The sequence below is a fragment of the Apium graveolens genome, chromosome 5 (assembly GCF_009905375.1).
Source record: "Apium graveolens cultivar Ventura chromosome 5, ASM990537v1, whole genome shotgun sequence".
In the NCBI taxonomy this organism is placed as follows: Eukaryota; Viridiplantae; Streptophyta; class Magnoliopsida; order Apiales; family Apiaceae; genus Apium; species Apium graveolens.
Window position 1 is genome coordinate 243,689,692 of NC_133651.1, and position 18,772 is coordinate 243,708,463.

The 18,772-nt window shown below is 35.7% G+C and overlaps 1 protein-coding gene across 1 annotated transcript; it reads left to right on the top strand.

Moving 5' to 3' along the window:
• The first annotated feature begins 10,877 nt into the window (after nucleotides 1-10,877).
• LOC141725005 (proteasome subunit beta type-1-like) lies at nucleotides 10,878-14,822 on the top strand. The gene is made up of 7 exons (XM_074527352.1): nucleotides 10,878-11,045; nucleotides 11,251-11,358; nucleotides 11,911-11,992; nucleotides 12,793-12,922; nucleotides 12,999-13,141; nucleotides 13,252-13,338; nucleotides 14,544-14,822. Exons 1-7 carry the CDS (start codon nucleotides 10,999-11,001, stop codon nucleotides 14,616-14,618), a joined length of 672 nt encoding a protein of 223 aa, XP_074383453.1. The 5' UTR covers nucleotides 10,878-10,998; the 3' UTR covers nucleotides 14,619-14,822.
• Nucleotides 14,823-18,772: the final 3,950 nt, after the last annotated feature.

The following is an 18,772-nucleotide window of genomic DNA, read 5'->3' on the forward strand; positions in this document are numbered from 1 at the left end:
GCTTAATGACAAAGAAGCAGCTTAAGTATAAGCTGAAAGAGATTAAGAATGTAAACAAGGTAAAGCCACCTAGGAAAAATAGGAATGGAAAGGAAGGTGTGAATAAAAGCAATAATTATATGCCTGTTCCTAATGCTCCTAGAAAGAAATGTTATACTTGTGGAAATTCTAACCATCTGGCTTCTTTTTGCAGGAAGAATAAGAATATAAACTCCTTACCTTTTAAGTCAGGAGTTAAGAGTCAGTCTGTTAGGTTTAAGCCACAAAATCCTTGTTTTCATTGTGGTAGTTTATGGCATTCCATTTACACTTGTAAGGAATATCATAGTTTGTACTATGATTATTATCAAATAAAACCTTCTTTAAAAAAAGTTAGCATTATTCCTTCTAGTGTAAGTTCTGATGCAAAGTCTGATACTGTAAATTATGATAAGAAAAATGTTGACATAAACTCTATTGTTAAATCCGCTGCAAATGTTAACAAACTTAATAAGGCCAAAGGATCCAAGCAAGTCTGGGTCCTTAAAACTAATCATTAGTGGTCTTTGTGATTGCAGGGCAACAGGAAGAACATCCTAGTTCTTGATAGTGGATGTTCAGGACATATGACTAGAAATAAAGCCCTGCTATCAGACTTTGTGGAGAAAGCTGGCCCAGGAGTTTCTTATGGAGATGGCAACATGGGAAAAACTCTGGGATATGGCAATATCAACCTTGGGAATGTAATCATTGAAAAAGTAGCTCTAGTCTCAGGACTTAAACACAATCTGCTGAGTGTTAGTCAAATCTGTGACAAAGGTTATCATGTGGATTTCTTTGAAGAACACTGTGAAGTTGTAAGAAAACCTACAGGCAAAGTTGTTCTGAAGGGATTCAGGCATGGTAACATTTATGAAGCCAAGCTTTCAACAAGTTCTGATGGTTCTGCAATCTGTCTGTTAAGCAGAGCATCAATTGTAGAAAGTTGGGACTGGCACAAGAAACTCTCTCATTTAAATTTTAACAATATAAATGAACTAGTCAAGAAAGATCTTGTGAGAGGACTGCCAAAATCAGTATTTGATCCTGATGGCCTTTGTGATTCATGTCAAAAGGCAAAATAAAAAAAATCTTCATTCAAGAGCAAGACTGAATCTTCAATTCTTGAGCCTTATCACCTACTACATGTTGATCTATTTGGTCCAGTGAATGTCATGTCTATTGCAAAGAAGAAATATAATATTGTCATAGTAGATGAGTTTACCGGATACACATGGGTGTATTTCTTGCACACAAAAAGTGAAACTACCTATATCTTGATTGATCATGTCAAACAACTCGATAAATTGGTCAAAGACTCTGTGAAAATCATAAGAAGTGATAATGATACTGAGTTCAAGAATTTGATTATGGAAGAGTTCTGCAAAGACCATGGAATAAAGCAGGAATTTTCTGCTCCTGGAACTCCACAACAAAATGGAGTTGTTGAAAGAAAGAATAGAACACTTATTGAAGCTGCACGAACTATGCTTGATGAAGCAAAGTTATCAACCTACTTTTGGGCTGAAACTGTGCAGACTGCTTGTTTTACTCAGAATGCAACACTAATCAACAAGCAAAGAAAGACACCATATGAGATGGTGAAGAAAAAGAAGCCAAATCTGAAGTACTTTCATGTATTTGGATGCAAGTGTTTTGTTCTTAAGACTCATCCTGAACAGCTATCCAAATTTGATCTAAAAGCTGATGAAGGAATTTTGTTGGATATCCACTTTCCACAAAAGCCTTCAGATTCTACAATTTAAGAACAAGGGTTGTCATGGAATCTATCAATGTCTCTTTTGATGATAAGAAGATTACTGAACTTGAAGATTTTAATGATCATGATCAGCTGAGATTTGAGAATGAAGTTTTAAATTCTGATTCTGTAAATTCTGACAGTCTAAATCCTGATACTGCAAACTCTGATGTTATTGAAACTGTGGTGACTATGCCAAAGAAAAATGCACCTGTACAGGGGGAGCATACTGAAGATCCAACTACATCTCAAGAAGCATCAGAATCTAGAACAGGCTCTTCAAGTTCTGATTCATCAAGTTCTGATGGGCCAAGTTCTGATAATTCTGGAAACTCAAATTCTGAAGGATCCAACTCAGAGAGCATAATTTCAGGGGGAGCATCAGAAAATGTTGATGGAGACAGCATGAATCATGGGGGAGCATCCAGTTCTAGAGATAACCTTCCATATGCAAGGAAGTGGACTAAAACACATACACCTGACTTGATTATTGGAGATCTTGAAGCAGGTATTAGAACTAGAACAACAACATCAAATGAATGTCTCTATCATTATTTTCTTTCTCAGGCTGAACCAAAGAAAGTGGAAGAAGCTCTTCAAGATACTGATTGGGTGTAAGCAATGCAGGAAGAGTTAAATGAATTTGAAAGAAATAAAGTCTGGACCCTAGTGTCAAGACCAAAGAACAGATCAGTTGTTGGTACAAAATGGGTGTTCAGAAACAAAACTGATAGTGATGGCATAATTACAAGGAATAAAGCAAGGCTGGTTGCAAAAGGATATTCTCAACAGGAGGGAATTGATTATGATGAAATATTTGCACCAGTTGCTAGATTGGAAGCCATAAGGATATTTTTGGCTTATGCTGCTCACAAAAAGTTTACAGTCTTTCAAATGGATGTAAAAAGTGCTTTTCTTAAAGGAGAATTGGAAGAAGAAGTATATGTTGAACAACCTCCAAGTTTTGTAGAGTCAAAATTTCCTAATCATGTCTACAGACTTGATAAAGCACTTTATGGCCTTAAGCGAGCTCCAAGAGCATGGTATAAGACATTAGCTATGTTTCTTCTGGAAAGTAGATTTAACAGAGGGACTATTGACAAAACTTTATTCTATCTCAACTATGGAAAGGACTTACTTTTGGTACAGATATATGTTGATGATATCATTTTTGGTTCTACAAATGACAGACTTTGTAAAAGGTTTGCCAAGCTAATGCAGTCAAGATATCAAATGAGTATGATGGGAGAACTTAGCTATTTTCTGGGCCTTCAAGTCAAGTAGAATGAAGAAGGAACTTTTATCTGTCAATCTAAGTACACCAGAAATTTGTTGAAGAAATTTGGAATGCAAGACTGTTCAAGTGCATCCACTCCTACGGCCACTGCAACAAAATTGGATAAGGATACTGGTACATCAGTAGATATTACTGATTACAGAGGTATGATTGGCTCATTACTCTATCTAACTGCAAGTAGACCTGATATCATGTATGCTACCTGTCTTTGTGCAAGATTTCAAGCAGATCCAAGAGAGCCTCACTTAATAGCTGAGAAAGGAATTTTCAAGTACCTTAAGGGTACAGCTGATCAGGGATTGTGGTATCCTAGGGAATCAGACTTTAAGCTAATAGGTTACTCAGATGCAGATTTTGCAGGTTGCAAAATTGACAGGAAAAGCACAAGTGAAAGCTGCCAATTTCTAGGAGGCAAATTAGTTTCTTGGTTTAGCAAGAAATAAAAGTCAATTTCCACATCAACTGCAGAGGCATAGTACATTGCTGCAGGAAGCTGTTGTGCACAGATTCTTTGGATGAAGAATCAGCTACTGGATTATGGGTTAGAATTTTCTAAAATCCCTATTTACTGTGATAATCAAAGTGCTATTTCTATGACAGGCAATCCAGTTCACCACTCAATGACAAAGCACATCAGCATTAGGTACCACTTCATAAGGGAACATGTGATGGAAGGTACAGTGGAATTGCATTTTGTTCCAACAGATCAACAACTAGCAGATATCTTCACAAAACCATTATGTGAAGCTACTTTTACAAGACTGGTAAATGAACTTGGAATGGTTTTAGGTTCTTTCTCTAAATCTGCTTAGTTTATGTTCTGATACATCAGACTTTATGATCAGTATTTACAGATACTACTATCTTTATGAAATCTGTGCTTAAATTGAAATTTACTTAAGTGCTGATTGTTGTCTGATGTGTATTTCTAAACTCTGATAGTGAGATGAATGTTTTTTTGACTATTCAATCCAATGAGGATAACTGTGCTAGATGCTGACCTAGTAGTCTTTAATATACTAAAGATCCTATGTTTGAAGTAATTGTTTATGTGGAAATCTTTAACACAAGCAAATTCTGATATCGAGCTTGGTTAGGTTTAGTTTTTGTATCTTATTACTAAGTCAAAAACTAGAATAGTGCTTCTTATCTGTTAAGTTCTGATATTGGTAAATCTTATGGATGTACTAAGTGCTGATAAACCTCACTTATCAAAAGAAAAATAAAAGAAAAAATAAATATCAGGTACTCCTTTTAGATCTATAGAAAAATATATGTGGAAGGGAAGACCCAAGTGCATTGCTGGTATTAAGTAATATGCATTAGAAAAGCAAAATAAAATTTTTTTGGTGACTTTTCACATTCTCTGATTACTGGAGAAATACTCTGATAATAGCATAAATTCTGATAAGCAGTCGTGACTCACTTACACTGAGAACCACTGTAAAAAGGAATTTCAAAAGATGCATAAAATGAGCACAAAACAGTTGAGGTGGACTAATGCATGAACTCATTCTATAGTAGACTTCAGACTAATGACAGAATTTAAGCAAAGTTCTTAGTTATGCCTTATTTCTAAGATGTACTGAAGTGAATCAGACTTTACTCTTTGTCTGATATTTAGCTTAAAGCACACACTTACACTCCATATGAATAATGAAAATTACTGTGGTGATCAATGTTGTTTTAGATGAACAGTTTAAGTGTTAGTTGCATAAATTCTGAGGACAAGTTCTGATGGAAGTTCTGATGATTAAGTTCTGAGGAAACCATATCAGTATTTGTGTGAAGAATTACAGAAATAAACATTCACTTTTTGAGTAAAGAAGCCATATTCTGATGACTTTTAAATTATGATAATATTCAAGTTCTGATGCTGACGTGGCAGTATTTATTTCCTTGATTTATTTTTAGGTCAATACTTGAACGATTATATTTTATCAGAATATTGGTTTATGCGAGATAAAGACAAAAATAATCATTTGTTTAGTGGGAACAATTTTTTTTAAAAAACTGCATGTACATAGTAATCATTACTTATTTTCCATGCCCATTAACTTTTGTCTTAACTACTGCATGCCTGACAGGTGTAACGTCTGTTCCACTTCTCAATAACTGTTGTCACGTGGGGTGTCTAAGTAAAAGAGATAAAAGATTTTCAAATCTTTTATTTACATTTCTATTCTATTCACTCTCTCTCTTTTTCTTATACTCTCATATTTTCTGACAGTTTACTATACAGACATTTTATCAAACACTTTTCAGGCATTCTAACTTCTCACCTATTTTAAGTGGCACCCAAAGATATAATCTTTAATGGAAAAAAGTTCGTCCCCAACAACTATGCTGCCATTTTCACTAGGAGTGAAGCTCATTCGGAACTTCATTTTGTACAAGATTTCTGAACTCATAGTGAGATTAGGTATGCTCTGACTCAACCTGAATCTATTTCTGGCAAACAAGTGCAGACGTTCTGGCGAACTGGGTTATATGATGATGGTGGTGCTGCTGGTTCTCCAAGCATAATTATCACATCAGGAGATGTCGAGTATGTGGTTACTAAATCGACTGTTCGTAAAGCTCTCCATTTACCTGAAGACTGTACATTCTTAACAATGGAGGAGCCTGTTTTACAGCAGCTTATGGCCAATTTGGGCTATGAGCAAAGCTTGGGAAAGCTGGGTCAATTAAAAAGATCACATATCAGAAAGGAAATGAGGTATTTCTTTGACTGCATCACCACGGCATTCGCAAATAAATGCTCCAACTTTGATGTTATTCCCATTCTGAGTCAGCAAATCGGGTATGCTCTTATAAATCAAACTCATTTTGATTATGCAAGTGCTGTGCTAGGTTTTATAGGGGATAGGATGACAGAAGATAAGAATGTGGTATATTTTACTAGATTCTGTCAGCTTATATATAGTTACTGTTGTGCTGATGAACCCCAACTATTTAGTGACTTAATTTCACCCTTTAAGCTTGCAAAAAGGGCCTTTAATGACTTGTTAAACTCTGATATCAAGAAGAGAGTTTTGAGACCTTTACAAATCCCTCAATCAGTAAAACAAGTCTTGGTAAATGCTGATCCAGAAACTTATACAACTTTATATCCTGATGTCCAACCCACCAACATACAACAGCCATCAGCACCTACTCCTGTCACTCAACAACCACTCACATCCGATCATGCCAATCAACCATCCGCACATACTCCAGTGAAGCCTTCTTATTCTAGAGCAAAAAGGACAAAGACTGTACCTCAGACACAACAAAAGAGAAGGAAGATGATTCTGAGAGATGAATCTGATGATGAGGCACAGGTTCAACCATCAGAACCTGTTGTGGAAGCAGTTAAGGAAGTGTCTCCTCAGAAAACAAAGGAAACTGGGAGTTCTAGGCCCCTCAAAGGCTTAGAAAGATAAATTCTGATGACAAAGCTCCCAAAGTCTCTCCACTCTTGAAGAGATGGAAGAAACAAAGAGCTAACAGGGACATAGTTGAGTCAGATTCAGAGAATGTGGAAGCAGCAGTTAAGGAAGGGGATCAGGAATCTCTGATCCCAAATGAGCCAATTGTGATTGAATCCCTTCCATCTACACAAACAGAATTTGCTGAAACCACTGAATCTACACCTCCACTGTCACCAATTCAAGCTGAAGAAACTGCTCAAGACAGAGTGCCTACACATCCTGTGTTTCCTATCATTGAACAAGTATATACAGATGCACCAGGTACAAGTGCTGAAATAGATATTCACAACTTGGTTGTGCCTGAGGTTATGTACTTGGAAGCTCCAACCATTCTTCAACATACTTCACCAACAACACCAATTTTAGATGCTGACTTCAATACAGATATTCCAACAACACCTCTTCTGAATCTAGATGATGAAGATCAGATATTAGGTGAGCATCAGAATTTGGATGTTGATCAGAACTTAGAGGATGATTTTGAAACCTCTATAGCCTCACACACTATCATTTTATCAGAGAAAGCTGACTCTGCAGGCTCTGTAAGTTCTGATGCTGCAAATGCTGAAAATACTGGTGAAGCTGCTATAAATGTAAAAGATGATGCAGCTGGTCCTTCAGGACATGCACCTCAACAAGTTCTAGGCAAAGCTGATTTAATCAAGAACTTTGTTAGAGAGGATGCACCAGTACCTTGGAGTGAAACCCCAAGAGGAAAAGAATGGATCAAGGAGTGGAACAAAGTTGATTTTGTTCCTACTGCAAATATTCTTGCTGAATACCTGGCTAAAGCTGATGAGATGCTGGTGAATGATGACTTCAAAGCACAGCCTAGAGTTACTGCATTGAGTACCAGACACCTTCAAGGTCAATACTCAATAACTCAAGCCAAGATGAACAAAATTCAAGAAACACTGATTCAGCAAGAAATGAATGTCAAATTGGAAAAGAACAGGTTTTTTAAGCCAGCCTTTGACCGCATTGGGTATATAGAAAAGACTCAAGAAAAGCAGCAAGCTCAAATATCTGATATTTTAAAGAATCAAGCTGCTTAACAAGATCAACTCAATGAAATCCAAAACTCTGTGGAATTGCTTGTCTCTCTCCTTCTACCAGATGATGCCAAAAAGAGGGTGAAAGTGATTAAGTCCAAATGCAAAATTGATCAACCACTGAAGAGTAAGGATGATGATAATGAAGACCAGGGAAACTCTGATAAGGGTAGAGGTCATGGTCAAGGCAAAGGCTCTTCATCTAGGAAAATAGAAACTTCTACATAGAGATCAAGTTCTGATGCTGATAAAAGAATAAGTTCTTATAAGCAAGTTCTGACTAAGCCTGATGTTCTGATACAGGGTGAAAGTCAAGAATCACAGAAGTTTATGCAGACACTGAAGCTTAAGGTGAAGGAAACAACAGTCTACTATCAAGACCCCAAGTTATAGAAGCTGGATGAAGAAATTTCAAAAAGACTATTTCTCAAAGACAATCCAGGAATAGACTTTGAAAGTCTGAAGAAAGAAGAAGCCAGACTTAAAGCAGAAAATGTCAAATCCAAGTCTAAAGCTTCTATTATTGCAAAGAAACCTCCAAAGCCTAAGGGCATTGTGATTAAAGCGAAGACAAACTCTGATGCAACCAAATCTGAATCTAAAGCCAAATCATAAGTAGAGGTAGATCCAAGATTCAAGGGCAAAGCTAAAGTTGATGACTCTGTAAAAATTTATCTGCCAATTATGGATCTGGAAGCAAAGGATGATGAAGATACTAGTCTGATTTTGAAGAAGAAGAAGAAGAAGAAGAATATTCAAACAACCTCTGACATAGCTCATGTTGTTCAAGATTAGGAATTAGTAAATTCTGATATGACAATGAAGCAAGCAACCTCTGACAGAGCTAAAGTTGTCTTGATATCAGAAGATAAAGGAAAGGAAACCTCTGACATTGCTCATGTTAGACCTTCAAAAATTCTACTACGTGGGTTTACTAAAGCTCAACAATCTACTCAACCTTTGAAGACTACATCAAGTGGTTTTGAAGCAAGAGTTATTCGAGGAAAGGAAGCTAGAGACAAATCAGGATTGGGTAGTTCTAAAGAAAAGAGAGTAAATAATACTACCTCTGATCCAACCTCTTTGAGTGAACCAGGAGTGGGAACAACTCTTGAAAGATTGAATCAACTGGAGTCTGTACAAATGGTCTACCACTCTGTGCTAAAAGAAGATATCATGTTATATTTCATGACAGATGGGAGGGTATTCCATATAAGAAATGATGCTATTCGTTTGAAATACTTTGAAGAATTACAACATGTGCTATTTCTACTTCAAGTGAAGAACAGATCAACAGATGGTGCTGCCAGATACATAAGGTCTAATATTGAAAGACAGAAGAAATTATACTCTGTAAAGTCTGACATGCCATATTATCCTAAGTATAGAGCTCACAATGGTGATATAGTTGAGATGAAGCCTAATACCGCCAAAATCACTACATTTCTTGGTATTAAGGGTCTTGAATTCAATCTAGAGTCTGATAAAGCCTATGTCATCAGACTGGATCAGGAGATAAGGAAAGTAAAAATAAATGATCTCAGGGCTGTTATCTTTCAGACAGGAGAAGATACAGTTGAACTTAAAGATACAAAAAGGAGGATGCAGAATGAACTTGAATATGCTGAGAAAACTCTGTTGAAGAACTATCTCAGAACAACTCCTGACATTAAAGAGATCACACACTGAAGCCAAGTCAAGAACTACAGCTGATAAATTTTGAAGTATATACAGGCTAAAGCTGATATCAGACTTTAAGGATGGTAAAAGCTACAAGGACTGTGAGTTGTAGTTATCTAGTCAAATTCTTATATGCATTTGTACTTAATGTTTTTGACATCATCAAATATCTATTGAACTTGTATATACAAGTTGGGGGAGATTGTTAGATATATTTGTGATGTCATGTCTAATAATGATTTGTGTTTAGTTTTCAGATCTTAACTAACAGGACAAATCAGGACTTAACTGGAAATCAGTATTTATACTGAAGTCAGAACTTAAGATATCAGAACTTAAGTTATCAGAACTTAAGATATCAGAAGATATTTATCAGGAGATAATATCAGGACTTAATAAGACATTCAGATAAGGAAGGCGACTGATTGAAAGGAAAGAAGATCAAGACTAAAACAAGAAGAGATATGTATGGAGAAGAATTCTATGAAGAATAGAAGACTTGGAGGAAAAGATAAATAGTTAATATATTTTAGGATACAGAATCATATTCGATATCAATTAGAAGATTATCTTGTAACTGTGTGTCTATATAATCACAACATAGGGTTTACACTATATGTGTTATCTTAATCTAGAATATTATTCATAGTAACACTGGCAGCTCTCGTGATATTTGTTCATCACTGAGAGAGAACGGTTCCATTGTAATACTGTTTTATTAATAAGATTATTCTGTGTTTCATACTTGTGTTCTTAATTTGGTTTGATTGTAGTATACACTGTATTCAACCCCCTTCTACAGTGTGTGACCTAACAATGCGGCTGCATATTATTAAACGTGAGTCAGTTCTGTGCAAAAATATTATAATTGAGGCCATCTTCATACAATTAAGTCTATATGAAAATCATAAGAGAGAAGATAAAAACATCTGCTTTGTCATATAAAATTGAAAGAAAATAATGGAGAAGAATGAGAGAAATCAGTATTTATTATTATTAAATTGAATGAGGAAGGAACATATGCTACTCACTATTGAGGAGAGATATGGAGCTTCTAACAATTGGAGGATGACTAAGGAGTGTGTTGGAGACATTTTATACCCTCCTCCGAATTTAATCAAAAAGCCAAACCTGAGGAGAGAAACTCACTCTTGGTGTTGCTCTAAGGTGTTAAATATGATTTGGCATGCCTTAACTCAATGTTTATCACCGAAAACAAACTTGGTTGCAAAGCAAGTTTCAGTGATAGAAGCTTGTCCAATCTGTAATAGAGGTACTGAAACAATTATTTATGCTCTAGTTTAGTCACTTGCTCGTTAGTTGGTCACTGTTGAAGACGTAGAGGGGGAGAGAGTAAGAAAAAATATCGGAATATCGGGTCATATATTCGATAAGAAGTCTGTTTCTGTTTCTATTGATGTGGTGGAATCTGCTTGATGGCTGATTTATTTGAGTAATATCTTTTGTCATAAAAAAATCACAAAGCGGATTTGCACTTTTTACAAAGTAATAAAAATTGTGCAAATTTTACCGTAATAGTGACAAAATTATAAGCGTGAAAATATTTATATTTTATTTAAAACTGTTCGTCGTTCAATCAAAGTTTTCTTGTAAGGAAAGAAAATTAAAAAGAGGAAAGATCTCAAACCATCTCTCTGTGTCTATTTCGCGTCTCTGTCTCTCTCAATCTCTGCAACTCTCAATCCAAAACAGGATACAATGGTGAAAGAACAAGCTAATTGGTCTCCCTACGATAACAATGGAGGGTACTCTCCCTCTCCCTCTCCCTCTCCCTCTCCCTCTCCCTCTCCCTCTCCCTCTCCCTATCCCTCTCCGTCTCTCTCTCTCTCTCTCTCTCTCCCTCCCTCCCTCCCTCCCTCTCTCTCTCTCTCTCTCTCTCTCTCTTTCTCTGTATATGTGTAGGGTACTAGAATTGTTGATTGTGTTTCAATAATTAGTTTGAATTGGCAGGACTGTGGTTGCAATAGCGGGAGCTGATTACTGTGTGATTGCATCGGATACTCGAATGTCAACCGGTTACAGTATTCTTACTCGTGATTACTCCAAAATCTGCCCATTGTATGCCCCCCTTTTCTCCTAATAATTTATCGGCTTTCGTTCATTTGTGTTTACCATTTTGTTTGTTTGTGTGTTTCGAATTGTATTGTCAGATGAATTTTACAATTTGAGGTAGAATTACGAAAACTATTTGGCGAAACTAGAAATAAAACACTACTTACCGGTGTAGCTCATTTTTTTCAGTGTCGGAATTTATGTAGCCATAAGAGCTTTGGTTTTAAAGATCTCTTTCTTCGTACAAAACTATACTTTTATGTCGTTGATCGCAAATCACACACACTTCCATTTAAGATGTTCAAATGAATGGCACAGATTTTTTTTAATCACCATATTAGCATTTTTGAGGTCTGCATTTTCTTTGTATAAATTCGTTCAAACCTTGTGAAAGAATTTTAATTTTTTTAAAGAAAATATAGCAAAAGCTAGATTGAGGGGAATAGTACAAAGTCAGGATACATATCTCCTTTTTATTATTCACAAATGGATGTGCGTTCAGAATATGTGTATAAACATGTCATATTGCAAGATCATGTTTTATATTTGACATTCCAGAGCGGACAAATCTGTGATGGCATCTTCTGGATTCCAAGCTGATGTACGTGCTTTACAGAAGGTCTTGGCTGCTAGGCATCTGGTGAGGTTTTGAACTAGTTTCGTAATGCATATTTGCTTATTGTATCTATACCGAGTTACAGTTGACCCACGAGCATTTACTTGTTACTAAGGCATCACTGAAGGTGCTATATTCTATTTTTGCTTCAATAAATATTATGGGTGTACATGAGGACCAGATGGGCATTTATATATGTGCCATTTATATTTTGTACATGTTTTCTGCCTTAGCTAATAATATGCACTGTTTGTTAATTTTAATGAGGTTAATAATGTGTTTTTAAAGAATGATAAGGTCAACGAGTTAATGACAATGATGGTCTGAGTACATTAATGTGCATTAAACCCATAAACTTTCTTGTGACATCAACTGCATCAAATTTATATCGCCCATATATGTTGTTTTAAATTGATATTTTGAGTACATGTTTTGCCCGAGATTTTGTATAAAATTCTGACACCAATATGAGGAGTGCAGATGTAAATTATGACTAAAAAATACTTTCCTGTTCTTGGGCTGTAATTGCAGTTTGAGGAGGACAATGAGCAAATGTTCAGTAAACTCCTATATGTTGTGTTGCACTAATGTGCATAGATTTATAGCTACAATTCTGATGTCCTGGATACATGTTTAACCTGATATTTCTTGTTGATATCTGACCTGAAATACGTGACCAAGATCGAATATGCTATTCCTGTTCTGTAATAATATTCTTAGGACAGACCTAATCTTGGGTCTGACCTTAATTTATCTGTATATCGCTGCATGAATTGAAATTAAGTTGTATTCTTACTTATATAGCTGCCTTTCTCTTGGAACAGACTTATCAGCATCAGCACAACAAACAGATGAGCTGCCCCGCAATGGCGCAGCTGCTCTCTAACACCCTTTACTACAAAAGATTCTTTCCTTACTACGCTTTTAACGTTCTAGGTGGTCTTGACAATGAAGGTAAGATGCACAAGTCGTAGGTGAAAATTTTGAGTCCTCTATATATATACTTACACTTTATATTAAATCATTAAAGGTAAAGGATGTGTTTACACTTATGATGCTGTTGGATCCTATGAACGAGTTGGATATAGTTCCCAAGGATCTGGTGCTACACTCATTACACCTTTTCTGGACAATCAGCTGAAATCACCAAGCCCTCTCTTATTACCAGCTAAGGTTCATCATTTCTCATGCCTTTAGCATACCAATATTCTTTTTGGATCTCTGAATATTAATTTAATTTTTAATATAATTAGGAAGCCTAAGTCCCCCATTTTTCTATGCAGGATGCTGTTACCCCTCTTTCTGAAATAGAAGCTATTGATTTGGTAAAGACTTGTTTTGCATCAGCAACCGAGAGGGATATATATACTGTAAGTCTCTCTACTTCCATCTTTAATTCCTCATGGTTCCGTACAAGTTCAGAAATGACGAGGTAGGCTGGAAACACAATTCGTGAAACAAATGTACATGCTATGCATAGAGAAATGTTGTGTTTCTTGATACTTGTTATTAGAGCTCGTAAGGTGGTCATTATGAACCATTGGATTCTACTTTTTTTTTACTGAATAAAGTGATCCAAGGCATTTCGATGACTTTGTTACAACTTCTTGTAAGAATAGGTTAAACATGAATATTAAAACCCTTAAAATAATTCAGTTTGTTACAAATTACAATCAGACGGTTACCTGAACACCCAAGTCAGTAATAAAAAGCTCTACCTTTCATGCTATGATTCGGTTGCTAGGATAATTATAATATTTAGAAATGAAAAGTCTTAAAGGGCAATCTCTAAGTTGTTTTTAACTTGTAGGTTATATGCTAAAGCTTAATCTTAAATGTGTAATTGCGTTGGGTTTGTAATTATTATCACTCTCCAGCATCCTTTAATAAATTATGTCATGCTCTGTCACCCATAATGAACATGCCAGGCAACTGGTCTTCACTTGTGAACGGATGTGTTTCCGTTTATTGGTAAAATGATTCAGCACCTTGACTATATGAAGTGCGTTTGAGTCAGTTCACGTCACAAGACAGAGATTTCTTTTGCATGATGTTCTATTTTTAGAGTGGGAGATTCTTTGGTAAAAAATAAATAGATTTTCTTTAATGCCAGCCATGCTGCCATTTTTCTAGTTTCAGATCATTGGTGTGAGGAGTGCCAAGATGTTCTTGCTAGTCTCTGGATTATCTGCAGGGTGTTGAAAATGTTTTCTTGCTATTTTCTGTAACTAGTTGGATGGGTGCTCCGGTACAAATTCTTTGTATAAAGTTTCAACAGGAATAAAACATTTAACGTTTAAGAGTAATAATATTGTTGAACCGGTGTTTTTATGAAACAGTTATTATTAAAGCAGTTAATGTATGAAACTTTATAAAAAATTCCCGCTTGTGTTTGTTCACGGAAATATATATTTCCTAATGGGAAACATCTATTTCCTAATTGAAAATTTTAACCCTACTTATTTTTAATTGAGTTCCTTGATATTTGTATGAGAGAGAGATCTAGTTGGAGAACTTTAAGATATCAATTAATTATTTTATAAACTCTTTAATCTTATTTATATTTATTGTGCAGGGAGACAGGCTGGAAGTGGTCATCTTGAATGCTAATGGCCTTCGACGCGAGTACATGGAGCTGCGGAAAGATTAAATGCATTTGCCCTGTTTGCCTGTTAGGGTCTGGTTGAATTGGGATTTCAAATCCCGGGAGATGGATCCTATGTACCTGGTTTCCTCTTTGTTCTTGTACTTTTAGATGATCGGGGGTTGGACATGACATAATTCCGACTTAATAGCCTGTCTTAGACTTGGGATTTTGCAATTTAAAATTCTATTAAATGGAGTGTTTAATTTACTTTGGGGTTACTTAAATATAGGGCCTGTTTGGTCACCACTGAATAAGTTGCTTATTGGCTTATAAGCCCGTAAGTACTTATCAATGAGTGTTTGTCGACCCAACTTATAAGTTGAATTTACAACTTATAAGCTGATAAGTTGAATGTTAGTAACGACATATTTTTTCTCAACTTATTTTGATTTTTAATTTTTTTTATTAATTTTAGTTTTTAAATTTATGTTTTTAAATGTTAAGTTAATTTAAAAGTCATGAATTAAGATAATAATATTTAAAAAATATTTATTTTAGTTCATTTAAGTTAAAAAAATTCTGACTTATAAGTAAAATTCACTAACTTATAAGTATTATATATACTTATCATCTTTAAACCAATTATTAATTTTAAGTCATAACGGCTATCCAGGTGTTGCCAAAAAGTTAGAAAGTGGCTTCGTATATGGAAAATCCATATTCCGCAATGTTTATTTAAGGCGAAGGTCCCTGCAAAACTTCAGCCATAGTGGTAGCAGGTTCAGCGTCACAACCAGAAGCCCGTCTCATTCCCTTCAATGTTTCTCGTGAAGAAAGACCTCTTCTCTCTGTCTTGCCCAACCAACCTCCAACTGCACCTCGCCAGAGTCCACAAATTGTAAGTGGATAGTTAACCAACCTCCAACTGCTGGCTGTGGCTGGGTTAAATTTAACTACTTAATTGTATTCAGTTACTAGAAAATCAAAATTCATTTCGATTTTCAAAAAAAAACATTGATGCTTGTTCAAAAGTTGCAAGTTTTTCAAGTTACACTAAAAGATCAGTAGGAGGGTTTTACTTGAGTTAGAACTCTCTCGTATTTGACTCTGCCTCTTTTTATTAATTGGGAGCTTTTTTTTGGCATCTCAAAAACTCGAGGAGAACCCATTGGTGATGAGTTGTTTTGTTCAAGCACAAACTCCTTGCTATTGTTAGGAATATATGTGCATTAGTTTGATGATATGTTTAACAAAACACTTAAGTAGAAATCTAGTGTTTGTAGTCTCAACGGATAAGACCATTTTGGCTATCCGTTGATGGTGTAGCTTTACTTAGAAATAAGTCTAGTGTTGTAGCACATTTCAGTCTCTGAATTTGAGATATAAATTCTTAAATGTTGAGGGAAATTATAAGTCATGTTGACTACTAGAGGATATGCAGATAGGAAGGCCAATTGTAAGTATTTCATGCCTTGTAATTTTGTATAAATGAAATGGTGTCAACGGATAACTTAAAGACCTTCAACGGATGAGAAACAAAGTTTCAACGGATGTCTCTAAAGCTTCAACGGATAACATCCTTCAACGGATGAGTGCATCAACGGATAGAGTTTCAACTGCTAACACATCAACGGATAAAGCCATTAAGGGATGAAGGCTTCAACGGATGTTCTGTTAAATAGCAGTTGACAAGTGGTAGTTGTACCTACAAACAGAGGCACATGGGTTGACAGAGACAACTGAGATGTGGTAGCCTATTTCAGGAACATCAGAAAAAGCAGCCGTTCTACTCTAGTATAAAGAGGCAATAGTCAACAATGCACTGGAGTAAAAATGGAGAAGAAACAAGTGGAGAACTTATTTTATTATTTTACTTTTTATCTTTGTCTTCACTTGTAAACTTGGTGATATATAAACCAAGTAGCAGCTAGTAATTAGAAGAGAATTTTTCCAGAACTGTTTAGAAAAATCTTGAGAGAAAAATTATCTAGTTTGTACTAGGACGCAGCTATGATCAACTTCTTGAATCACAGATTTTCTGAAATACCATCTCTGGTGGAATAACAATCCACCAGAAAAGTTTTTAAGGTCTGTTGTGTTCTTTACATTAGTGTTTGAATATATATCTGTCAGTATTAGCTTAAAGCAATTCATACACTTGTTTATCTTAAACACATAGCCTTTGAAACTGCTCAAAACTTGAAAAAGTTTTGAGATTTACATTCAACCCCCCTTCTGTAAATCTCATTGTTAGTTCATTAGGAATAACAATTGGTATCAGAGCAGGCTCTTGACACACAAAGAGTTTAAAGATCTTGGAAACTAACAAAGATGAGTAAGAAGGATATTGGAGTAAAAATCCCAGTTCTTGACAAAGACAGTTATCACCATTGGAAGGTGAAAATGCACCTTCATCTACTCTCCCAAGATGAAGGTTATGTAAACTGCATTGAGAATGGTCCTCACATTCCCCACAAAGTAGCCACAGTTGCTACGACCACAATTGCTGTTGGTCAATCCATTCCAAAACCTAGAGCAGAATGGACAATGGAAGACACAGAAGAAGTCCACAAGGATAAGAAGGCTATGAACATTTTGTTTAATGGTCTTGACAAGGATATGTTTGATAATGTGATAAATTGCACAACTGCCAAAGAGGTTTGGGACACAGTTCAGCTACTGTGTGAAGGTACAGAACAAGTAAAAGAAAACAAAATGCAGCTTCTCATTCAACAGTATGAGTATTTTCATTTTGAAGAAAATAAATCTTTAAATGACACATTCAATAGATTCCAAAAGCTGTTGAATGGACTGAAGCTGTATGGTAGAGTGTACCAGGTGAATGATTCAAATCTTAAATTTTTAAGATCCTTGCCAAAGGAATGGAAACCCATGACTGTCTCCTTGAGAAACTCTCAAGATTATAAGGACTTCACTCTTGAAAGATTATATGGAATCTTGAAGACTTATGAACTAGAGCTGGAACAGGATGAGGTATTGGAGAAGGGAAGAAAGAAAGGAGGTTCAGTTGCCTTGGTAGCTGAAAATGAGAAAGAATACAGACAAGAAACTGTGAGATCAACATTAAACTCCAAAGATGGCACAAGCAAATCAGAATCAAGCAAGGGTAAGGAGCAAGTTGCTGAGAATGAAGACAACTCCAGCCAAGATGACTCTGATGGTATTGATGAGCATCTTGCATTTCTGTCCAGAAGATTTGCAAAGATGAAATTTAGGAAAAACACTAGAGCCACTAAACCTCATAAGAACATGGTGGACAAATCCAAGTTCAAGTGTTTCAATTGTGGTATAAGTGGACACTTTACAAGTGAGTGCAGAAAGCCAACTTCTGAAAAGAAGAAATTTGACCAAGTAGATTACAAAAAGAAATATTTTGATCTGCTCAAGCAAAAGGAGAGGGCTTTCATTACTCAAGAAAAAGACTGGGCAGCTGATGGAGAAGAAGATGATGAAGATGTGGAATATGTCAACTTGGCTCTAATGGCTGATTCTGAGGAAAATGAAGTTAGTTCATCAAGCAACCAGGTAATCACTACTGATTTAACACAGCTTACTAAAGAAGAGTGCAATGATGCTTTTAATGACATGTCTACTGAACTGTATCATTTGCGTGTGTCTCTTAAATCTCTTGCTAAAGAAAATAGTAGGATTAAAGAGAACAATTTGTTTTTAAGTAATAGAAATGCTGTGTTAGAAGATAAGTTGATTGACCTAGAGAAAACTAAGCTACATTGTATATCTGTTGAAAATGAACTAGCTGAATCTGTTAAGAAAGTAGAAATACTTTCTAATCAATTAGAGAGAGAGCAAGAGGTGATTAAAGCCTGGAAGACATCTAGGGATGTTAGTGCTCAAATTGTCAAGGTCCAAGGAATTGAATCATTTTGTGAGACTGCCTGGGATAAAAACAAAAAGAAAATGGAATTAATTGATGGGCTGTCAACGGATATGGAATCAACGGATGATGAAAATTATCCGTTGAAGGAAGAAAAGGAGCATCCGTTGAAGGTTCCTCAATTAAAACAGGCAGATGTTTCTAAAAGTGAAAATCTAAAGAAACTCAACAAAAAGTTTGGTTCAACTTCCAAGAACTTTGTCAAAGAAGAAGCAAGCACATCCAAAGATTTCAGTAAGGTGAATATAGGACACATGACCTTAGAACAGTTAAAGAATAGGCTCAAAGTGGTTGAGGATAA

What these genes read in the sequence shown, in the direction of transcription:
- LOC141725005 (XM_074527352.1), top strand. Translation starts at nt 10,999, where the DNA reads ATGGTGAAAGAACAAGCTAATTGGTCTCCCTACGATAACAATGGAGG. An exon ending in TCTTGGCTGCTAGGCATCTG is followed by an intron (nt 11,993 to 12,792) that starts GTGAGGTTTTGA and finishes CTCTTGGAACAG; the next exon opens with ACTTATCAGCATCAGCACAA. An exon ending in CCGAGAGGGATATATATACT is followed by an intron (nt 13,339 to 14,543) that starts GTAAGTCTCTCT and finishes TTTATTGTGCAG; the next exon opens with GGAGACAGGCTGGAAGTGGT.